Source organism: Meleagris gallopavo, chromosome Z (assembly GCF_905368555.1).
Source record: "Meleagris gallopavo chromosome Z, MGAL_WU_HG_1.1, whole genome shotgun sequence".
Lineage (NCBI taxonomy): Eukaryota > Metazoa > Chordata > Aves > Galliformes > Phasianidae > Meleagris > Meleagris gallopavo.
In genome coordinates this window covers 11,909,681-11,935,577 of record NC_139435.1, presented here as the reverse complement: position 1 = coordinate 11,935,577, position 25,897 = coordinate 11,909,681, and the positions used below count along the sequence as shown (strand labels likewise).

At 36.6% G+C, this 25,897-nt stretch overlaps 1 protein-coding gene across 1 annotated transcript in view; it reads right to left on the bottom strand.

Moving 5' to 3' along the window:
• Positions 1 to 671: 671 nt before the first annotated feature.
• The window catches only part of WDR70 (WD repeat domain 70), a 143,318-nt gene continuing 118,092 nt past the window's right edge, over positions 672 to 25,897 (bottom strand). The window contains exons 14-18 of the mRNA XM_010725350.4: positions 15,526 to 15,626; positions 13,658 to 13,737; positions 10,860 to 10,976; positions 9,058 to 9,220; positions 672 to 1,325 (exon numbers count right to left, since the gene is read on the bottom strand). Of these exons, the coding sequence (XP_010723652.1) occupies positions 1,241 to 1,325; positions 9,058 to 9,220; positions 10,860 to 10,976; positions 13,658 to 13,737; positions 15,526 to 15,626 (546 nt within the window). The 3' untranslated portion in view covers positions 672 to 1,240. The remainder of the gene's footprint in view (positions 1,326 to 9,057; positions 9,221 to 10,859; positions 10,977 to 13,657; positions 13,738 to 15,525; positions 15,627 to 25,897) is intronic.

Genomic DNA, 25,897 nt, shown 5'->3' with positions numbered 1-25,897 from the left:
TACACCAACTGAAAGCAGTGAAAATATTTCCTTTTGGGAATGTTACACCAGTGCTCATGATATTCTTTGAGGTCAAGCTTACTTTTCTCTAATGCATAAAAATAATACGAGAAAAAGATAAGCTTGAAAATCCTACAATGAAATCATGGTGCAGAACAATGCTTTTTTAAAAAATATCTAAGCTCCGCTGACAATATCAGGACCACATGCTCTGAGTTAGGAAGGTGATGAAGTGCTTGCTAAATATAGCCTTACATTGTGCTTGATTCTGTATGTCTACTGCTCTGTGTCTTAGTAGAAATGCAGAGTACTTGTTATTTTCCATACTATTGTAATCACAGTACTTTCTGTATTGTATACTACTGCATAAAGGTCTAAAACTAACCCAGGTTCTCTAAAGCACATTAGTTTTAAATCTGTCCTTCACATCAGCAATTCTATGTTAATGCTGAACACACACTTAAAAAACCCCTACACTTTATATAGAATAGCATCAGTTTTCAGAGAGTGTGAGCTAAGGCATACATAATTCAGGTATACAACGATATCTCTCTAACTGTGTACATTAATATATAAAAAGCTCACTATAAAAACACAGCTCAGCTCTATCCTGTAATAATCAATACAAAGTAATATAGATAGGAGGGCCTGAAAAAAATCAGCTAGGCAACAAACTTACAGTGTTTTTATTGAAGCATAACATATGGTTGTCTATTCCTATTTCACATTTTTGAAAAATGAAGGCCTTACAAAGCACTATTGTGGGACACTACACAAACGTAACGAAGGCAATTTATGTAAGAATAAACACTAGAAACGTTTTCTAGTGGACTATTTCACATTAATAAATGTGAAAAATGAGAAACAAAAATGTAAGTTTGGTTTATTTGTGGAAACATTAGACTTTACTAGTAAAAATAAAAAGTACATTTTATTCATATATTTAAAATCATTGAACACTGTTGTGACAGCATTAGTAAAGTTTGCAATAAAAAAAAAGCACTTGGCAAAGTAAGGAAGTCACTACAGTGCAAGTTTCCTTTGCACCATACACTTCGTTCTTTATTACAGAATTCAGATGTGATACGATAATCCATTATAATACAATTCCTTTCACACTGCAGCAAGACTTATGAAAGTGTAATTTATGCTTTCAAATTTTGATCCACTACACAAAACAAAGAAATAAATGCTACAGTTTATTTCAAATGCTTCTTCATTATTCTTTACACCGATTTCCTCAAATTTTACGTTTTTTCCATTCTGGCTTGTCTGTTTCATCATCTTCTGGTTCCATTTCTGCAAAAACTGTTTTTGGCTGTGTTCTAGAAAATATTAAGAAGAATGTTATTAGAAGAAAATATTAAGTCAGACTACAGTTATTTATCAGGAATTGTATTAGACATACATTAGACACAAATGACAGCCTTTAAAAAAAAACATCCTAGAGTTGGCTGGTTTTCATTCTCAAAAAAAAACGAAAAAGCAAACCCATCATCTGACTAAGAAGAGCTGAAGGCACAGCTCTTAGGCAAAGTATGGAGAGCAAGGTAATAAGCACGTATCTTCTGCAAGTATATTCTCATCAGCTCCTAATCATTATCTGTGTGTTCCATAAGTAAAATTATGATAAATGAGAAAAACAAGTCAATTTAATATAACCTACAAAAGAGAAGCTTCAGATCTCATCCCATTAATCAGAAAAAGAAACCTCCATTTTGATACACTGTAGTATTACAGGAGCCAGTGAGCAAAAACAGAACAGTATGGTTTCTGGCTTAGTTTGTGCATGAAAAAAACAGCTTCTCCTCTAGAGACTTTATCCAGCACTACTGTAGCATAATAAAACTAATGATTTTCATATGAAAACACAGTATATCTTACAGTCAAGTCTGATGGTATCTATTCCTCCAATGTTTACCTGTATTTTAAATAACACTTACTTAACTTAAAAATAACTATTAATTACTTTTAAAATAAACATAGTATCAAGCAGCATTTCAAAAAACTGTTTGGACATTCAGTTCCCGTGTTTTACACTTTAATTACATGGCACCCACTTCCAACCTGATTCTTAGCACAATTAATGTCTAGCTGAAACTAACAGATTTCTGAAGTCGGCCGTGTTCAACTTCTCATTACATCAATTACATGACAGAACACACAACACATCCAAGGCAGTCATCAGCTCACTAGTGTATTAACTAATGCTTTCACAGCAGTTTGAGGATGTGAAGCACTAACTATTGTTACAACAACTGTTATTTGGCACAGTCAACAAAATGCATGAGGTTCACCATAACTGTGTCTGCCTTACTGACACAACAGGCGTAATTCAACTGACTTTGAAGAGTAATAGCAAGACACTGGCCAATAAAGAACAGGATTCTTCAGTTGTTAAATATACAGCATAAGATAGGTACTAGTCAAAGATGATTTTCTGTATACATGAAATCTTTCTATTGGCCTTTCTCCTTCTCTGTCTTCCAAAGGATACTACACTACACTTGATCTTAGCCAAAAGGCCAAGGAGGTTCCAGAGATGGTCCTATAGAGGAACTCTCAATTAGTACACAGTCCCCTGGTGCAGGCTTCATGTCTCATTTCACATTAGCAGACCTTGAATGCGTATGAAGACCTAAACTAGTTAGATGAGTCATTCTGCTCTCCATGGAAAACAGAAAAGTAAGTAAACTCTCATCAGAAAATAGTTACATAAATTGTTCTTAACCAATCACTGAAAGAGGATTTTTCTTTAATCATCACTGATTCCAAAACAGCCAACGAGGATGAAGGCTTCATTGGCACAAACAATGGATTCTATTGGCTGCTTAAGAAACAGAATGTATGGAATCTTCTGTCTCTCCCACTTTTTCAAAACCTGTTGATGATAGCTTATTTAGCACATTTTAGAAGTGTATCTTCCTTTTATCACAACGATCAAAAGAAAGGTACCCAAACTTATATACCTAAAGGTACAAGAACTGAGATGTCGGGTAGTAAGACACAATTAATCAAATGCAAATCAATCATCTCTGACCATGAAATTTCAACACTCACAATTTTTATCAGAAACTTCCACTCAAGAAAAATTACACAACTTGTGAAATGAACATCAGAAGCTATGCAATTTCTGTGATGGAAGAGGCACTGTGAATAGTTACAGATGTCAGGAAACGTTAGTAAGGTACTCGGAATCCAATAAAAATGTGGCCAAGGGGGGAGATTGTAGCATAATCCAGCAGTAACTGTCTCAAGAAAATATATACGGAGGAAATCAAGTCTGCTTGCTATCTCATTTTTAAAAATCAGCATGAAATGGCTGTAGCCTCAGCTCAGCTGCAGTGTAAGCTGTTCAACCTCCACAAGTTTTACAGCAGCAACTTGGATACTTATAACACCTGACTGATCTTAAGGTGCAAGCACAGAAAACACTCTTTCTTACACAATTATCAATAGTGACTATTTAATTTAAACACACATTGTTTTGCTTACTAATTCCACTGGAGATTGCCAGTGTATACGAGCTTGCTCCATGATTAGTATTTATATAAAAATGATCAAAACAGGCATACTACTTCAAAATGTTTTCATTTCTGAGAACTAGATAATATTTTGGAAAGCTGTGTTCTTTTTCTCCATCAACTCTCTTATCAATTTTATTTATCTTTGTTCCTGAAAGCTACAAAATAAAACACAGGACAGCCTGTGTAATATATCAGGTTCAAAATTTTCTGGGAAAAGCAAGCCTAGACGAGATTATTTAGCAGCCAGTCCTATCACATTTTGAAAACCTTCTTTGATGGGGATTCTACCACGTCTCCTCTTCATCTTCAGGAAGTCATGGTCACCAGAATAGGGTTTTGATGACTCAGAAGGGCAAGCTATTCATTTTCATAACAGGCAAAAGGAAGTTCTGGGTGAACTATAGGTCAGTCTACTTAACCTTGCACCCTGAGAAAGCTATGAAACAAATCCTCACGGAAGACTTTTCCAGGTGCAAGAAGGCCAATAAGGTGATAAGGAACAGCCAGCACAGATTTAGCAAAGTATACTGTCCCTGACTATCTTAACAGAGATAGTCATAAGAGATTCCATAAAATTCCTCTTTATTCAGCATTTGTGAAATGACATCTGAATTAATATAGTTACTTATGGGCTCTATAGTATAAGAGACAGTGGTGGCCATCAGACTGGTTATAATGGAAATACACTACCGAGACAGTTAGGGGATTGGAGTATACCATACATGAGAAGAATCTGAGCAAAGCGTGTCTTCAGCCTTAGCACAGAAGGCTAAAAAAGTATTCCACTTCTACCTACAACTACATAGTGACATCATGAGAGGCTACAGAGAAGATGGAGTTAGAATCTTCTTGAAGCTGCAGCTATAAGACAAGGGACAACAGAACATGTGTAACATGGAAAATATTAGTTAGATATAAGCAATTTTGTTTTCTTTTACTATGAGGGTGGTCAAACGCTAGACAAACTGCCCAGAAAGGCTGCTGAATCTCCATCCATGAGGATATTCAATCTCAACTGTGTACGTTCTTGAGAAACCTGATCTAATTGGACCTCAATAACCTAATCTAAATGAGAAAGCTTTAAGTAGGAAGTTGGACTAGATGATCTCTAGAGGTCCCTTCCTACCTACATTATTCTATGACCATGTAATTCCACATGACTGTCAGAAAAAACTAATATACACTGATAAAGGCATTCCTATTGTCAGTTACATCAAAAGGCTGTAACCAAAAACAGGAAAACAAACAAAGACCATTCTTATTAAATTTGCTAGTATGATTTTCTGTGGACTTCCTAGACTCCTCTTTACTTAACTGTTTTGCAATTTGTTCAGCTATACAGAAACTTAAAAAAAATTTAAAAAATCCAGTGTTCACACAGACCTCTTAAGAGTCACTACAATCCCTCTGGTTATGTGTTGTCTTACTCAGTTGCTTTTTTCAGATGTTGTAAAAGTAGTGAATCACATCTGTGATTCACAAAGCTGCAGTTAAAAAAAATACTGCTACAGCTAAACCAGCTGGAAAAGACAATTGCATATCACAGCATGTGACTTCTGTCACAGTGACTTTTAAAATTGGAGCTTATTTTGCACTGAAACAAATTTAAAGACTTTCAAGCATACTTGGAAAACAGAATCATGTCAAACAGGCTACTTTCAGACAGGCAAGAAGCTTTAAGCATCAGGCACCTTTGTATTCCTTACCTCAAGAAGTAGTCTGACTCTTCTCAGTGACTTCTCTCTTTTGGAGGTTAACAACCTCCAAAAAAGATTTAGCTTAAACATACCAATGTGTCAGCAAAATCACTGTTCTACAACATTCTGGTCAGTCCTGCTTTTTCAGTTAAGGATACTACATGATCCACAATATGACTAACATTTCACATACTAATAAATGCTATTTAGGGAAAAAAACAGTAAGTACAGTGCAGCTAGATTGTTCCCTTTTGCCTGTGGCAAGCAGCAATAACAAAGCAGCCAAATAGGAGCAACAACTCTGTAATGTAAGATGGTTTCTAAGAACTGTGGTCTAAGTTGATGCAGAGGGAAATTTCACCCTGATCTTCCCTACAGTGCAGAAGAAAGATACATCTGGGCCTGATTAGCCCCTCAGCTACAATGCTTAGTAATTCATACTGATCCTTCAGAGGGACATCTGAAGTCCTTACAGTATCTCTGTACAGCTGTGTTAAAACAAACAGCTCAAAAAGAATGTAATTTTCAAACATTTACAACTGATGCTTCAAGTTCTTTTCCTGTAGTTCTTTAGTTGAAATCTTCAATCTGTCCTTCCTTTCCTTTCACTCCAACGGAAAAACTCATGCCAAGGTCTCAAGCAAGCTTTTTCCCAAAAAATCTCAGGGTTTTTTAAAATTTTGTTTTGGTTTTTGTTTTACTCATTTTTTTTTAATTGTTCCATACAGACTTTTCCTGCTGTTGATCTCATCTCTTTTGACACTTTATTCACGTTGGCCTTCTGTGATATGTCACCTTCTGATTCCATTTGTACTTACTATTATTCTCTAGCATTATCCTCTCAGCAGCATGTGTTATTTTCACCCACCCTTTTGCCATTCATGTATTTTCTCTCCCTTTCCAGCTTAGATTATAAGACAAAAAGAAAGGCCATGTTAATAATAACAAGCTTGAAAATAAATTCAAGTGATAAATAATTTAAATATTTGGCTTCAAGAACAGATTAGGCACCTTTAAAAAGAAGGAATTTTTTTACATACAATGTATACACTGACAGCAAAAGTTTTGCTATAGGCATTAAACAAATTTTCTGAAGTGAAAACACAATTAAAGAAATTAATTGGCTTAAAATGTTATCTGGCTGAGAATGACCTAATCACTTACAATTCAGATGCTTAACTCAGGCATCACATTCAGCTATAAAAACTTATCAGTAAGAAAATGTATATTTCTTAGTCTTCTTTGTCTAACATTACTTTGTAGCAACCTCTAAAGAAAACAAATATCTATTCCTTAAACATCTTCCTAAGAAGGAAAATTGAAGACTGTAGGTGAATAACCATCTATGAGACAACAAAAACAAAAGCCTTATCAAACAAGAGCTATTTGAGGTGAACATTTTTACACCACATTTAAATTGAAGTTAACACAAAAACGTGGAAAAACTGATAGCAAAGAAATAAATTAGTGAAAAGAATAAACACCGCTGAAAAAATGAAACGCATTGATTGTGTGTTTCCAAGGTCTCAAGGCAGCACGTCATTTTAAATACACAGCAGAATATCGCCTTTCGTAACTCTCAAACGTATCCTGTGCTATAAAAGAAGCACTAGTCCTAACTACAGGAGACAGTTTCTCTAAGTTTATATACTGCTTACTATTATGAACCCTGATTTTAACAGTCTCTGGGGAAAAACGATACAGTATTTTGTGATAATTTACATCAATTATTTGTACTTTAATAAAATACATATCTGTTAAGAAGGTCTGTAAAATGCTTTATACCAGGTAAATATGCACTACCTATAAAGTCACATATTGGATGTATTATAATGCAGCCCTCTGCATTATGCATGCATGTCAGTAAGCAGCTATGACTGCCATTGGTCTGCAGCTGCTAACATAGAGATCCATTTCTGAAAGTTAAGAACATAAAACAATTGTAAAGTTTTTGCATTTCATTGTCATAACTGTATATAAATAATAATAAATAGTAATTACAAAGAATAATAAGAATGAAGGTTTAAAAAGTTCTTTGCATGGGGTACATCTTGAAGTCCAGATTCTGAAGCAAGGATAGCAGCAATTTCCTTGGCATGAGATTTATCAACTGACAAAACTGTCAAGGCAGCATGCTGCTGGCTGCAGCCCAACTCCCCCACATACGTATCACCTTCTGGTGTGTAAGTTAATAGCAGTCTGGACTTGCATCCTCCCTATTTCTCAGCCAGCTCTCTTCTTCCCCTGCAGCTACATCTTTTAACAAGAAACCACAATGAGATCCACCCACCTGACACAGCAAGCCTCCTGTAATACAGCTATGTTTTAAAACTTTCATGTCTACTACATTGCAGGTGTCAGAGGTGAAACTCAATATACAATCAATGAAGTCGCTTAGCCAAAAATACAATGAGGTATCTACCTGATGGAATGAGGATTGTGTTTACTGCTGAGAACAAAGTTACACATTCTAAAAAAAAACAGGTACCCACACATTCAAAGTGAATTTCATCCCTCGGAAACATGAACCCTCAAGCAATTAAAAATCAACAGTTGGCATTACAACTGTTACAAAATTAACCTTTCAAACATTTCTTTCTTTGACTTCATATAAGGATGGTATTATAGAATGCACTGATTTGATGTACTTCAGAACAACATCATACTTATTAATTATTTAGTCAAAGTCAGAGTGGGTACTAATGTTCTCAAACTCCTTTGGAAAAGGTATTAAGGGTCAAGTTAGGAAATAAGTGTTTCTGCTAGAAACAGCTACACTCCCTATTACATTCCAAGTTTCTAGAAAGATGTGATATCTTTTCATTAATGAGCTACAGAAGTAATAAGGAAAGTACAGTAAGTAAAGTACAAATGAAAATACTGCCTAGGAGATAAAACAATGGGCTGCTAATAAAAAAAAATCCAATCTGTTACTGACTCTGCCTGTTTTGTGAAGCCTATTTCATCTTTTCACAGCTTTTTGCTATTAATTTTGAAGATACTACTTATACTAGGCAGATTATTTTGTGCAAAAAAAACAACACCAGTGACAATAACAAAATGTTAAAATATTTGTAATTTTTAAGTGGCATTTTCTGCTCCTTAGTATCAAATGCATTTATTTACTGAGTATTTTTATACCACAAAATTTTATTTTTTAATGGTTTGAGCTGTACTAATTCTTAGAAAATAAATAAATACTTGATAGAAATCACTAAGGAAGAATATTGCAGTTTTTCAGTGTAAAGTGGACAAGTACCACCCCCACATATACAGTTTAAATTGAGTGCAATTCTCAGTGTGATTTTTAATACTTTTGTACCTCTAAGACCAAGTTAATCCAAGCAGTAGCTAAGTCCCAATGCATGAAAAATTCAGTAATCAATGACATCTAAGAAACTGTTTAAAATACACTGTCATACCACCAAGCAAATATTTCTGAAGGTTTAATCTTAGACTCTGTCTGGGCCAGAGGGCATACTGGGAACCACCATGCTGGTCTCTGTCAGTGGGACAGTAACTTACCAAAAGGCATATTGCCTTTTAAAATCAGTTTCTGATGTTTACTTGTAGAAGATTTGTGAATTCAGAAAGCTTTAAAATTATTTCCTAGCACTGACAGGCAAATTTAAAGAATGGAAATATCAAATTTTAATCATTTAAACTCATGGAAGCTCTTATTTACATGTAAGAGCATGATATAGTCTTGGTTTACCTATTAATGACAATAAGTCAGAAAAGGCAAAGTATACTGTTAAAAATGTGTCTTCTATTTTTACCGAAGTCCTACTGGCCTTTATAAATATTACTTGTGCTTTTAACTGCTTCCTTACTTAGCATATGCTGGAGCAACCCAGTATGGATTCTCCTCCGCTTCCTTTGCATGACGTAAAATAGCCTCCCGAGGATTGCTATCATCTGTCTTATCCAGTGCAATATTCTTGACTATGTACGACGACAGGGTACCTCCATGAGTTCCAACACGGCCACCACGGCCTATAGCAATAAAAAAAGAGACATTAATATTTTATAGAAAAACATTCAAGAAGTAGATAAACATATAATGTCTGCAACAGTGATCTGATATGAAGAAGCTAGGTAAGATTACAGAAGGAGCTTAATTCAGGACTGTGTTCACTTAAATGTTTTACTGATTACATAGAGTAAGTAATTGTGATTATTAATTTATTTTAGGCAAGTACTCCAATCAAAGAGCAATGTCTTACAGAACTGGACACTGTTCACCCATACAGCAGTCCCTCACTAGAAATGGTTGAATTCAAATCCAAACAAGCTTAGAATCACAGAACTATGGATTCATAGAACCGCAAGATTGGAAAAGGCCTTCCCTCAAGAATATGCAGTCCGATCATCCACTTATAACCGTTTCACCACTAAACTATGTCCTTATTATGACACCTAAATGTTTCTTGAACACCTCCAGGGATGGCGACTCCATTACCTCCTTGGGGAGCCTGTTCCAGTGCCTGACCACTCTTTTAGATAAGATGTTTTTCCTAACATCCAACCTGAATCTCCTCTGCCGCAACTTGATACTATTCCCTCTATTTGAATTGCTAGTTACGCAGAAGAAGCCGACACCCACTTCACCACAACATCTCAGACTGCTGTAGAGAGGGATAAGGTCTCCTCTGAGTCTCCTCCAGATAAAATAATCCCAGTTTTCTCATCCGCTCCTCACAAGACTTGCACTCCAGACCTACCAACAGCTTCACTGCCCTTCTCTGAACATGCTCCAGGGCCTCTATGCTTTTCTTGAGGGGCCTCTGAACTGAACACACTAGTCAAGCTGTAGCTGAGTACAGAGGGATGATCACCTCTTTGCTCCTGCTAGCAACACTATTTCTGATGCAAGCCAAGATGCCATTGGTATTCTTGGCCACCTGGGCACACTGCTGGCTCATGTTCAGCTGAGCATCAATCAGTACTGCCAGGTCCATTTCCTCTACACAGTCTTCTCAAGCCTGTAGCTCTGCCTGGGATTATTGCAGCCAAAGTGGAGGATCCAGCACTTGGTCTTGCTGAAGCTCATCCCATTGGCCTTAGTCCAGCAATCCAGTCTGTCCAGATCCTTCTGTATGGCCTCGCTACCCCCAGGCTGATTGACACTTCCTGTCAACTTGGTGTCATCCGCAAACTTACTGAGGGTGCACTTAATGCCCTCATCCAAGTCATCAATAAAAGTACTGAAGAGCAGCGCTGACCCCTGGGGAACCAGTTCATGACCAGTTGCCAGCTGGATTTAGCTCCATTCACCACCACTACCTGGGCCTGGCCCTCCAGCCAGTTCCTTACCCAGCCAATAGTGTACCTATCCAAGCCACGGGCTGCCGGCTTCTGCAGGAGAATACTGTGGGAGACAGTGTCAAAGGCTTTGCTGAACTCTAGGTAGACTACATCAACAGCCTTTCCCTCATCCACCAGGTGGGTCACTCGATAACAGAAGGAGATCAGATTGGTTAAGCAGGATCTGTCTTTCATGAACCCATACTGGCTAGGCTAGGATCCCCAAGTTGTCCTACAAATGCTATGTGATCTTACTCAAGAAACTCAGAATTCAAACAAGACAGCCTCTTTGGCATAGGACAGTATGAAGTGATTATGTGTAGATTACCTGGTCCTGCTACTGGAGGTTCTGGCTTGTGAGATTTCATAGGGTCCAGCCTATCCTTCTCCAGCTGCTTTCTGGTGCTTCGCTGTCGTGGTTCACGGAACATTGGAAGTGCATGAGCTGAAAAGTCAAAGTTTGGAGAACAAAAAATGTTAAAAATTCCATTATCTTTTTACCATCTTAATAAGATGGTGAAGACTGTGATTTGCCCGTGCAACATGAAAGGCGGCAGAAGCAGTCTCCCAAGCAATGAGTTGCATTCTGGAGGGCTTTTTCACTCTAAATTTTGAATTTTTCAAACAGGGAAGTAGCCAAATTTCCAGGGTGCGTTCAGGCACCAGTATTTCATGTGAAATACTGATTGCATTGTTTATGTACACATGATCTATTCCTCTGACATTCAGTTTACAACAATAGCATTGTGACCATTTGGTTGCCTTTTTTCCTGAACTTTCAATTTTTCTACATGTTTCCAGTAACCCAGCAACATGAAAACTCTAGATGCACTTTTGCATCTGAGAAAGAAAAGGAATCCCCTCAATGAATCATGATGTTTCTGCATACAAAATCATGCTCATTTTTTTCTTAAATTACAGCACTAATCAAGGTTGGAAGAATACCCGGCAGTTTGGATGAATTATCATGATTTTAAAAATTCTCTTTCTTCAGAAAATTGCAACATCTTCAATCACTGTAGTTTACATGTATGCTATTTCAGTCTGCTCAGAAAAACTACACTCAACAGCGGAAGAGGACTATCATGTCAAGGGACATTGTTTTCTCATGGTGAGGCTTAGCTTTCACTCTGCAGTGTGTGGATAGCTGGTGTTTCCCAAAATGTGGGAAATTGTGTTGGGGCCAAAAGACTCAAAAAAGACAAAAACCAAACAAAATCTTAAATGTAGGGAAATTAGCTCTATATTTAATAATACAAAAAGGGAAGCAGCATCCAGAGACCTAAGACTGTTAGGTCCCCCTTTTCCACTTTACTTCCAGAAGCCTGCTAAATTTATTAGACAATGAAATGTCAGTCATATGAAATAGCAGTAGAACTTTGGGAATAATCGTTAGGGGTCTTTTTTACAGATTTCTGACAGATAACAGCAAATTGTTCCTGGCATTTCAAAGCAATGAATTTGGTTGGTTTGCATAGAACATCTGAGGAGTGAAGTCTGTCCAAGGGAAACTCAAGCTGCATATTCCTACATTTTAAAAGTAATACACAATTCTCCAAAAATGTTCTTGCTTTTTTAAACAGGTATTATAGACAATTCTGAGATTAAGAAGCAGCTACAATTAAAAATAAACAAACAAAAAAACACAAGCAGGAAAATGCAGTTAGTTCACTTTGGAAAGGATTTCTGAGATTGCCAGTTCTTCCCAGTTCCACCTGTAAGCTCAGAAGAAACACATATAACCTCTGAAAAGTTTCATAAATATACAACAAATTTAAAAATAGGTAAAAAGCAAATTTGTACAACCAGTTCACTACCCGCTCACAAGTATTTTTACTAGTTTGTTTATATGAAAATATCCTTACATAATTTCAAAATGATGTGGAAGATTCACAAGTTCTATTGAATTTTAAAGAGAATTTAAAGGAAAATATATCACTCTTCACAATGTAAACTTTAACAACAGCACACACACAATTTTTAGAGAACAGACAGTGTTGATATAAACTTTAACAACAGCACACACACAATTTTTAGAGAACAGACAGTGTTGATATAATCAAGGCTGTACTAAGGATCAAGTGAGAATGGCACTCGGAGGAGACCTACGATCTTGATGAGCTGTTACTTTACCCACGGCAGCCCAAGAACTGGAGCTGCACATCTGCAGCAGTGAAGTAAGTAGGAGACAGCTATGGCTGGAAAATACCTGAAACAGGAATCGAGAACCTAAATGCCTTTGATATGGGCCTGGTCACCAATATTCCCCATAGTTTCTCATTCTAAATATTGTTTATTTTGCTGCCAACTGTTCAGTAACAGTGGTTTTTGCTATTTCTAAGACCAAGATTACCAGTAAGTAGAGCTGGATCCAAAAACCATGGGAATAGAAGAAGAAAAGAAGTGGGATAGCAGAGTCATGGGACTGCTGTCACTCCAGTTGAGGAAACACTGCACAGAGTGGTGCTAAAAGGGAAGGCCAAAATCGCTCAGACTCCTAATCCCCTAGTAAAATTTGCTCTTGGGAAAAAGTAGGTCATTAAAATTTTCATAGTAACAATAACAATTTCTAAGGCCATCAGTGAGTCATATTACAGAACTATAACCCCTTAAGCTGGAAAAACATTTTAACTATTTAAAAACCCATATACTACTAGGCAAGTTCCAAATCTTGAAAGATCAATAGGAATTTGCTTAAGTGCAATCCCTCACATCTATGATTTTGCCATTGGTACTTGTCCATGTTACCAAGTGGCAAAAGGCACACTCATCAATAAAGGATGAAAATAATCTTGGATCTTAAGTCCCTTAAGTCCTTTTTTTTTTTTTTAATACAAAATCCTTATAAAAGGTCACTCCAACTTTTTAAGACAGTTGTCTTTTCAAATGCACCATAATCTAGAATACAACCACCATCTTTACAGGTCATTCCAGATACATAGCTTTCCAGATTTGCAGAGCTATAAATAAATTTGTATGAAGCACCCAAAGATTAAGGGATGACGGAATGACTGCAGGTTTTTAATACGGAAAAATACAAAACTAAATCCTAAATCATTTGCGAATAAAATGATACCTGAGAAAGAGTTAAGGATGCTCAGATAAAAAGATGTATAAATTCCTTACGTGTTATAATGTAATCCTGTGTAAGAGTCTCTGCTTGTCTCTCTTTCCTTTTTGTTTTGACCACACATAATTTTGCTCCCCTAGAAGAAAACGTAGAGCAGCACAGTTGGTCTGTTTATATCAAACAAAAACCATTTTTTATCCAAGCACAACATAGTCAGTTACTCAACATATTATTATGTTGAATATTATTCACTATTTAACATATTCTTACAGCATATTCTCCACTAAATCATATAGCACTTTGAATATTCGTGACTGTGTGTATCTTGGTATGTCCATGAAGATGGTATATCCATGAAGGGGGATAAAAAGATGCAGTTTCTTTTTCAGATCAGTTTACATGACATGTGGAAGTAATGACAGAAGTCTCCTATCACATGTCATTTGTCCACAGTACTTACAGAATGCACACAGAAAGTGGCCCTTTCCAAACACAGACAATGATTTGCTCCTTGTTCCTTTCCTAAGTAGCTCAGGTAGTAGTTATCTTATTAGAGGTGTTTGTAACACTGCAGTGGGAATACCTGCACAAGTCTGATTGCAACAAGACTAATTTAAACTGGTGGTTCTTTTCTTATTACTGTTATCTACCAGGAATCAAAAGAGTACAAAATTGAGCTAACATTTTTCTAGTGCGTGTACAAGAGACTTGGGGCTACATCTGGGACAAACATTGTCTATAGACAGGTCCAAACAATGATTACATAATTTCCTTCTCTCCTCTAAATTGATAAGAAACAGAAAAATAACACTTCTTTCTGCCAATCTTATATAAAAGAATTTAATTTCATACTCAAGAGTCCAGGTCATTCTAAGTATCTTGGAATTTTGAACTGCAACAGAGAATGTTTCTGCATGCTAGTGAAACAAAGATGAGGGCATATAAGGGAACCAAACTCTTTACTGTAACAATAGTCATACCACTCAGAATATATGAAACACACATTCTTCCCCTGCTGATAAGGAAGGAAGTTCTCTAGCCAACCCAGATGGTAAAAGCAAGGTAATTGCTGAAGTATTTATAGACTAGTTAAATCCTCTTCTATTCATTCTAGACTGACAAATCACCTTCTGATTAATCACTACCACCTTTAATTAGATGCAGGCAAAATCCACATGTGACAGGAGGGGGTGGTGGAGATGAGGTTTCAAATTAGGCCTTCCACCACTACTTCACATACTCTGAAGTTTAGGCTAATACTTCTGAACAACGTTTTTATTCCAAAAATGAAATGAAATATGACATCAAAAAGACTAATCAGTAAGCCTTTCAAAAACACCACATCAGCAACCTTCAACTGCTCAACTTGAGGTAATGGCCTCAAGTTGCATCAGGGGAGTTTTAGGTTGGATAGCAGGAAAATTTTTTCCTCTGAAAGAATGACACTGCTTTGGAACAGGTTGTCCAGGGAAGTGGTGGAGTCACCATCCCTGGAGGTGCTCAAGAAACTTGGAGATGTGACTCTTAGGGATGCGGTTTTTCAACATGATGGTGATGAGCTGATGGTTAGACCGGATGATCCTAGAGGTCTTTTCCAATCTAGATCTGGATCTATGATTTTGTGAAATGAAAGGCTGGTTATTCTTACAGCAGATTTCACACCATTTCAGAACGCATGTGTAAATTCAGGTAGAACTGTCACCATACAGCATCACTAAGATTCTGGAGGAAGATGAATAGCTTTTGAAAAACAAGTGGTTTTTTTTTTTTTTTGTTTTCTTTTTTCTTCTTTACTGTAAATAAACAAGTAAAACTCTGCAAAATAAACACTACTAAATAATTTTTTCTCATCTCCTAATATAATCAAAAAATCAGCCTAAATCCAAGGGAATAAGAAGTTCTCAACTTACTCACTATTACGTACCTCTGGCTTTTAACAGGATCATAGTATACTTTAGCCAGTCCATTGCCTGTACCAACCATGATCTGGTTCAGCTTTGGATGCCAAAGGCAACGCACAACACTCTGAAATAAAGCAACATATTAATTGCCAGTCATTCACTTAGATTTTAACATTGATTCTCATATGGTCAAATAGGTGATCCTACATTGTAGTAAAAACAAACTTGAATACATGAATAGAAGCTCTTCTCCAGAATTGAACACAATGTAAAAAGAGTGACAACATATGGATGTAGGCTGGAAGGAAGTACAAATGAGTGGCAATGAGAAAACCAGTGGTTTCAACAGGCATACTGCTCCATAATCTTTGTGGGCATAATGGAAATACTAAATTGAAGAGGGATTTGAAAGAGAACAATGAAGTGCTTCAGATATAGCACTGTAGGCTGTTGACACTTGCATTTTTCTTTATAATTCTTAATTCTTCCACCCTCTTCCTTACTTAATGTGTTTTTCCCCTCTTCTCACACTAAAGCTTTCTCATACAGTGTTGACCTCTCACTCACTGACCGCAGACTGCAGAGTGGCTAGTTTTCACTTTTGATTCTTTTTTCTTCTAGAATACCCAGAAAAACATGGTATTTGAAGTCTATGTCTCACAGCTCTGTCATCCTTCTAATCTGCACAGAAACTTATTTTCAGATATTAAAAGTACTGTTGCTTTATAAATATAGCATGATTCTCCATGTGACTGATCACTATACTCAGTCAACACAGAAAGTCTGCAAGAGCAGCCTGACTTAAGTGGTCACAATTCACAAAACATCTTAACACTAACAAAAAATGCATGTGCATCTAGTTGAAAGAGAAAAAAAAACCAACACATTAACTATTTTCAAGAGACAGTAAGAGCTGAAAGAGATACTGTCCAAGACTGATGTCTTCATAATATTTTTTCATCCATGTAATAAATGCACCCAAAGCTAGCAGGATGCATCATCATGTTCAGTGCAGGGGAGTCGGACTAGATGACCTTTAAAGGTCCTTTCCAACTCTAAGGATTCCATGATCCTGTGATTCTATATTAGTATTTCACTCAATAATGCTGATTTTTCTAGTCATTTTTCCCATAAACTTTCCATGTCATCTTTTACAAATTAAAAACAAAATAAAGTCTCTACTCAAAATGAGTTAGTAGTTCAATATTCAACAATCTGCATCCATTTATCATTAAAATACCTCCATTTTTTTTTTATTTTACTTTTACACAATCCTGGGGTACATTAAAAATGTCATGGTTAGCAGGTCAAAGGAGGTGATCTTTCCCCTCTACTCTGCCCTATAGAGAGCCCACATATAGAATACTGTGACCAGTTCTGTGCTCCCCAGTTCAAAAAAGACAGGGATCTCCGAGAAGGACTCCAGGGCCACAAAGATAATAAAGGCCTGGAGCATCTCCTGTATGAGGAAAGGCTGAGTGACTTGGGTCTGTTCAGTTTGGGAAAGAGACTGAGAGGGGATCTGACTAATATTTACCAATACCTAAAGAGAGGTGGGAGACAAATGGATGAGGTCAGGCTCTTTTTGATGGTGTGCAATGACAGGACAAGGAGTAATGGCCTATAACTTGAATACATGATGTTCCATACAAAAATGTGGAAGAACTTTTATCTCATCGGGTAGGAGTGAGTTAGCACTGGAATACGCTGCCCAGAGACGCTTTGCAGTCTCCTTCTAAGGAGATACTCAAGACTCGTCTGGACACCTGCCTGAGAGACCTATTGCAGGGTAACTGCTTTAGCAGGGGGGTTGGACTCAATGATCTCTTGATCCTTCCAACCCCTGAGATTCTGTGATAATACAGTACATGCAATTAAAAAAAATGGGAACCACTAACATACTACAGAGAGAAATAACTCTAAAAAAGCTAAAACATAATTAGGAGTGCAAGTAAAATACAGCCCTTTATCTTGGGAGGGGATAAACATTTAACCTAGGAGACAATGGTTACATAGCAGCTCTTCTGAATCTCTTTTGAATGGAGAATTGATCTTGACATTTCATATTTCTTCCTATGTCTAGTTTGGTCCACATCCCTCCATTCCCTCTTTTTGAATGTTACAAGGCATTTAACAAAAAATACTAAGATGAAAATGTGAAACTCATTCAGCCAACATGAATTAGATTTTTCATTCTACTGTAAGTTGAAAGATGACTTTTTAAAAACTGTTTTTCTCTTTGCTGCACTTGTCTAAAAGAAAAAAGTTGAGAAAAAAGTTTGCATAATCACTCTTTACAATAGTTCCTCTACAAAATATCCTACCCAATTGCATATAAACACATACAATGCTATACATTCCCATTTACTTAAAAGTACAAATAAACCTGCCTTATCTATTTTGAGCAACTAAATGGCGACAATGTTTTTTACAGATAACTCTGAAAGATAAAGTAAAATTCTGGCAATGCAGCATCTCCATAATCCTTGCACCAAGATAGCAAAATAATCAATACAGAGTTCTTAATAAGTTGCTTTATTTAAGTAAGAGATTCTTTCATACTGTTATGTAATGCTATTACTCAAAATGTTACGGTAATTCTAAAACATACAAAGCTAATAACAAGTTTTGAAGGTCAAAGGTGGGTGGCCTTCTCTTTTATTAATATTTATTGCATGTGTTTAGCCAGCCTTTTAAAACTTTGTAGTTAATGTGGTTCTCCACTTTCTTCTGACAAGTAAATGTATTTTATAGCATGGTACTGGATATCAGCCAACAAAAACAAAGCCTGAGACAGTGTGGCTAAGCGCTGATGGGGATTGCTAAGTTTCTAACTTGTCAAACATCCACAGCACACTTAAAACCAGCAAGGCACGTGCTCCAGACGAGGCAGAAGAAACTGCCATAAAATGCAGCACTATAAATCTCCTGAAACTGTAAAATGTCTCCAGAATATAATTTGTTAAAAACAAATTAAACAAATATGAGATCTGAACATGCAAGTAATTTTATTAAGCCACTGGCATATAAACCTACTTTATTAGAAATAATGAAAACTACTTACAGAGATTTTCAGATTATTTTAGAAATTGGCAATACTTTAAGAACAAAATACTGAATTCCTAAACTGAATCCCAATAATCTTTCCCAATCATATAATCCTACACAAGTAAAAAAATTCTGAACAACTATACATCAAAGGGATCCTTGTAGGCCAAGATTTAACACTGAGAGCAAGGAGCAAAGGAGAATCTTCACTGTGCATAAATAATTGATTCCCAAACATAGCATTTCTCCACTAATATGTCTAACTTTCTTGCCATGTCCACGCAGAAAAATTAGGTAGACATCTTTATCACTGGAAATGCAAATAATCAAATTTCAGGTCAAAGAAGGTTCCAGCTCTGTAATAATTGTGCTCATACTAAGAAAACAAGTGTTTCCTTGGCCTGTCCTGTACATGCATGCACCCCCCTACAGGAATCAGAGAATGGTTGATGAGGCTGAAGGACACCTTTGGAGATAACCTAATTTAACTTCCCTACTTTGGGCATGCTCAGCTGCAATAGGTAGCTATGGACATAATCCAGTTTGATTCTACATATTGCAGGATACCTCTCTGGGCAACTTGTTCCAATCTTGACCATCTCCATGACAGCAAAAATACACATTTTCTTATGCTTAAGTGGAATTTGCTCTAATTCATTTTGTGCCTATTGCCTTGTCTCACCACTGGGCACCACTGAAAACTACCTGCTTCATTTTCCCCATCAAGTACTTACGAATAAGATTCTCTTCGTGTCCTCTTCTTCAGAATGGACAATTCTCTCACTCTCAGCCTTTCTGTTTTCAGAAACTGCAAGCGTCTAATAATCTTTGCAATTCTTTGCTGAACTCACTGAAACATATTTATATCTCTATTGTATTAGGGAGCTCAGAACAACACCCAGCATTACAATGTGTCTCACCAGAGCTGAGCAGAGGGCAGTAACTGCCTCCCTCGATCTACTGGTAATGCTTTTTTACCTGGTACAAATACCCAGCAGCTTCTTGCCAGTTCCTGCTTGTCTGACATGGAAAGAGAATCTACCTTGAATCCTTATTTCATTTTAAGCAATGACTTTTTAAGAATGGTTTGTATCATTTTAAAGCTATGTCACGCAATGGATATCAAAATGAACAAGGTGGTACTATAGTTTTAATTGCCTCCCCTTAGAAAAGAGCTCAAGACAGAAGTAATGATGTCAGCAGTTAAAAGCAAGCTCTAACTGTACTAACCAAGCTGGCTTCATTCATGCTTTTTCTGAGAAGCAAAACAGGAGCACAGATTTAAACTGCCTGACAGTGCTTTATGAAAAACTAGAACAAAAGACTACTAATTACTAGTACCAGCTTTATAAAAATTCAGTGGATGCTAGTTTCAAGGCTCAGGAAATACCAATAATAATAACTTCAGTTAATTATGTTAAATTCCAGATTCAACAGTAAAAAACTTAACCTGTTTCTTAAAATACTTGAAAGTCTGAACAAGGGCAAAGCTATGTAGGTTCCAAAAACCATTAAATTTGAGATCATCTCTGAACTCCGCAAATGAAAATTATTGCCTTACCATAACAAATAAGGACAATGCAGAACGTATCGTTATGCAAACATCATCAACATCTGAAAAAAGAGAGTTCTGTAAAGGCTGAAGGTATTGGACAGCATATCTTTGAAACATAAAGTCCTGCAAGCCTGACATAAAAGTCCTCTACCCATAGACTGAGCTGTCCGGCTGTTTAATCATAAGACTGATCTATCTTAAAATACAGCACTTATATATACATCACTTGCAAAATACAATTAGTAGCAATAATTCAAAATCTGTTTGCTAGTTCTACTGTAGTCAAAATATTAAGATCTTCATATGAAATCAATCCAAAAAAACTTTGACAATATCTACTGCATACGTAAGTTCAGAAGTCTGCACTGGTTCCAACCTTGGTGATTCCATGACTCCATTGGGAAATACTGAAAAAAGATTGTGAAAAAAATGCTACGAAGTTAGGCAGGGAGAATATTAAAAATGTGAACAGAACACTGAGAAAGAATTTAGGATAGATTCAGTGGGTATTATTGAGAGAAGGCCTTGTCATTATTTTCAGATAACAGACTATCTTGTAATAACGACTGACTGAAAAGAATTTAAAAAAAATCCATGGAATTTTAATGATATATATTTTTTTTTCCATCAACACATCTTCTTTCTTAAACAACAGCCTAAACCTAGCCATACCTAGCTAGTTTTTGAAACTAGCTCTATCATTACATTAAATGGAAAAAAATGAATTGCCTAAGCAATACTTTCAACTTTATTTTAAACTAAAGCTTCAAATTTCATATTGTTTGAAAATCAGCACCAGTGATAGAAAATTTACCTGTAATAATGTAAGAGCTTAATAGTATGTGTTATCTTTGACCATAAAACTCATCAGTACAAAGGCGGCAGGCAAAGGTGCTTTCTCCCTAGTTTGCCATTCCATTTGCATTTCTTCTAAAACAGCTGCAGTCCCAGTTCATGTGGGGCTTATAAATAGTCCCTTACAGTCTGTTTTCACCTGTGTGCTTCTCTTTGTATTGCACAAACAGAGCTGCTGGTCCAGGTAAACAGTAAACTACATCACATAATATTTCTGTTAGGTTATTTTCCATTAGGCCTAGTTCAGTAGGCAACTATTCAAATGGCATTGCTGGTACTATACATGTCCCTGTGCTTTGACAGAACTGGCCTCTAAATGCCGTGCTACAGCCTGAAACAGAATTATTTGTAACACAGAATGGAACATTTATTCTGGCCTAGAAATAGACTCCTGTGTTTAATAGGCAAAGTGAAGAATAACTGAAACAGATTTTTCAGCAAGCAAGAGCTAATGGCCTCAGCTGAAACTGTCCAGAACACTTGGGCTAACACCCCTACAGGGGTAAACAATGCAGAGAGGGCATTTTACAAGGTCAGCAAGAAAAGATTAAAATGATTTGTTGCATAGGAATGGAAAATTTACCACTACGATGAAACCACGAGGCTGGTAGGGTCATAAAACTGCAGACTGATGTCAAGGACTGGAAGAATTCTCCTGGATCTTTGGTTATAAGGACAGTTCAAGATTGCAGCAGTGATGACAGAATTCAGTTCCTGGCCCACACTTCAAGTAAAAACATTCAGTTTTACAGCATAGGCAGAACAGACCCAGGATGGAATGAGCACTGCCTACTTTTTTCTCGATAGAGATCTCCCAACACCTGCTGTGGCCTCCTGTTCCTGCATTAGTTCCTTGATGGTTCCCCTTTTCTCCTGGTAACAGAAGCTTTCCCACACCTCAGCTGCCAGAAAGAGGCCACGGTATTTCTCCTTAGTGAAGGTCAGAAAAAGCTCCTCTGGAGATCAGGGTTTCCTGCTCCCAAAGCCATCCAAACCAGAGTGGAAGTAGTCTATTCTGACACTCCTTCTGTCCTCTGGACAAACAGGAAAGTGAAGCAATTGGCTGGGGGCATTCAAGTCAGATACAGCTGGAGCAAGGCTTGCCAAGCTGATCATCAACATAAGGGAAAGGTTTCATGAGACCGTCAAGCCAAGTGTTAACAGATCAGTCTCACTTCTCCCCACCTACACAGCCCCATAGCAGTAGTCCTGGCTTTTGTCTGATTACAAGCAGTTTCTTCAGTGTACAAAACTGGCAGAACAGATCTTGTGTAAGAACAAAAGATTCATGCCATATTTTCTGTAGCACTGAAGTATTTAATATATACTTCAACTTCCTATTGTAAAGCAAAAAGGAACTATAGAAAACACACATAAATATATACAAAGCATATCAAGAAAAAAAAAAAAGGCAAATCCAGCAATTCTTAGTATTTCCCACTATTAGAGTATGTATGGCCTTTACAGGAACATTAATTCTAACACCTGCAAATATTTTTTTTGTCACATTCAAGAGTGGAGGCAGTCACTTAACCTCACTAGTATCGTTTGAACCTATGAAAACCTAAGGTTGCCTGTTACACAACAGAATAAGGACAGCACGTACAAAGATTCTCTGTATAAAGTACTATTCATCCCTATCCTCCTTCACTTTTCTGCAAGATAGGTAGAGAAAATTAAGGATTCCCTCTATCGCTGTCTTCTTTTATTCCTCTTACTAACATTTTACATGTCTGTGAGTTGATGCAGTACAAAGTATGGACTTCTTAATTTTTTGCATTTCAGCTGAAAATTTAACCAGCATACAACAAAATGTAACTGTAAAGAAATATGTTAATAAACACCAAGATATTCAGCAATCTTTTGCTATCAGCAGAATTTTATTAAACAGACACCGTTTGTATGCCTGTGCGTGCACTGATAACTGGAGTACAGAGGTCATCATTTGTTGCAAGACTGGCATGGTATCAAGTTTCATCATTTTCCAAAACATTCCAAGGGCCTATTTTTGGCATAAATAGGAATCATTATACACTTCTGCAGCACTCAGCTCAGTGGAGCTATATTCTCTCCTTGCTACTGCAAAATTTAAAGTAAATTTAGATGGGGTCATATTTTACAATGATGTTTTAATTTCTTTTCCCTCCATAAAGAGGTCCTACTGCCTGTCAGTCAGGAACTGTTTTCTTTGGAATCAACCTCTTTTCCCTAAAGACAGTTAAGTTTTAAGGTTAAATACTACACATTTGTACTTGAAACTGAACATTTCATGTGAAGTGCATTTCATGATAATCCATAATAATGTACCAGCTTATTTAGTTTCATTGTCATAGTTTCTTCTGCCAAGTAGGGCAGAGGAAGAGAAAAGTGCTTCTACGTTAGTAATGCGCTACTGGAATAAACTTGTTCAATTTTTCTTTCTCTTCACTTCAGATACAGTCTTTCATTCCTCTATGGCAGCACTACAAAAACTGCAGCTGCCACACTTTTAGGCTAAGTTAACTGAATTCATGTCTGCTTTCACAGCAGCTAGCTAAAATAAAACTATCTGAACAAAAGTAATACCAGACTGATAATTGGAGAAGATGTATTTATTTTCACAATAGAAACTATACTCAAAGGACAGAAATCTTTGCTGAATGATGCTAACATACAGCTGATACTTGTACTATCTCTGTGGTGAGTGCACAGTCAATACCCCACTTGTAAGCTGAAAAAAGCAAAAATGACTTCCTCAGAAGCTATTTGCCACATGCTGGTAATTTACCACTGGAAAAAAAGATACTGTCAATTAGAGATTAATTGCAAAACAGGAAAGAGAACATACAAATTCTAGACTTTCACACATTTCAACAGTTGAAGAATGTACTGTAGGTTTGATGGTATTTTTACCGATCAAAAAAAAGTCTGTTCAAATTTAGATAATGTTCTGTAATCATAAGGTGAAGATGCTGATTTTTAAATTTATTTATTTTTTTGAAAATTATATTTGAAAATCAGGTACTATTAGGAGAGCTTACATTTGAATCTCATCTATCATGGTTCTTCCATGAAGCGGCAGGATATCCTCAATATATATTGCCTAAAGTCATAAATCCTTAAATCAACACAAATTAATGCAGAAGTAGCCTACTGAAGATCAGAACGCATGAGGTGAAAAGTTTAGTAAGAGAGAATCAACACCAGCAGAGGGAAGTGAAGATGTTAAGTGGGACTTATCTCACCAAACTTCAGATATCTACAACTTTATAGGTCTACTCTAAATGTCTGTGCTCTACTGCCTCATTTTACAGTTAATGCAGATAAATCAGCATTTCACAGTGGCCTTCATCTAACCTATTTTAGGTATCTATTTTGGTATGAGATAAATCACAGTCTGGATGTGTTTATTTTCTCTGCTTATTAGAAAGGGAGCCGACGGTGACTGGATCAGCTGTAGACATCTATATTTGGTCAGGTGAATCCCCTGCAGCCCACAAAGGCCAAAAAAACTACATAAGAAAAACAGAAAACTAAATGGAGCAACACAATGAGAATGTGTTACAGTATGTTGTGCTACTTACATAAAATTCCCCAGTCCAAGGATAAAGGATTCTGGAAGCCAAATTAAATATTCCCTGTACAGAATGATACAGCAGACAGAAACTTCTAAAACTTGTCAACAAATCTTCAAAATCTTAGTTTGAAAGTTCAGTTCTAGCTCTATAGACATTTAAAAATTCAATGAGGGTAATACAGAAACACAGTTCCCCCTTGCTGCTTCTCCCTGTCCAAACCTATAAACCTATTAAATAATTCCTGCAGAATCTGTTTTGAAGGTATACAATAATGATAGCAAGAGGTGCTGCTCTAAGAAAATATTTTCAGTTAGGAAAAGAAAAACTTTAACAAAATTTCTTTCTTACATGTAAGCTATGCTTCAGTGGCCATGACGGTATGTGACAGGTCCTGTTTGAACAGTGCTGTTCAGATTTGCTGCACTTGGCTGTCCAGACAGTCAGATAAGAGGCATGTCAGCAGGGTAGATACTGAACGTGTAAACTGACATTCTGACTGTGCTCACGGACTCCGTAAGAGAAGGGCACTATAACAGCAGACAAATTGGGCTTTTCTGATCAAACATTTACATTTGTTTTAACTGTATTTTTACAAGTTCTAACACTGATGAAGGAAATAAGTCCTGTCTGCAAATGCAGGCAATTAGTTCATTTAGATGATCTATTTTCTTTAATCTTGTTAAAAAGAGCTACATATTCCTGATGAAGAACTGCTTGTGTAGTGCAATATCTTTTAAGCACGAAGGAGTTTAAGACATACATAATATTACGTAGTAAGCCTTACTGGCTTCTTATTATCTCTTAAGAATCAATAATGATTGCATTTCAAATTATTTCAAACATTCAAATGTTTGGATGCTAAAGCTAAAGACAGCTTTCCACTAACAAAGAATCCTTCAACAATTGTTCCCCATTTCTCTTTGACTATCTACCAACTTTAACCTGCTTCTGCATTTAGGAAGGACATTAATGCAGTGACTTTCAAGTTCTTCCATTTTAAAATGAAGATATGAATCCATCCTACTGTACTCACACAGTACAGTACATTAGGTACTACAGTAGGTTACTTCACAGACATGTCTGAAGTCGCCCACCATTTTCATGGACTGAAAAGCTCTGTTTGAGTGCTTATAAAATATCTTTTTGGAAGAACATATAAGGTAATAAAGAGGGAGAGATAAAGGTCTCAGAATATAATAAATAAAAAGATGCTGGGCTGCAGGATAGGCCCATTAGCATTATAAATTAGAAGCAGCAGAGTAATTCCTACCTGTCTTCAAGATTTGGGGTGACCTCATTGCAGCCTTTCAATACTTAAATTAGGGAGCCTACAAACAGGACGGGAGTCAACTCTTTGAAAGGGTAGATAACAGCAGGACA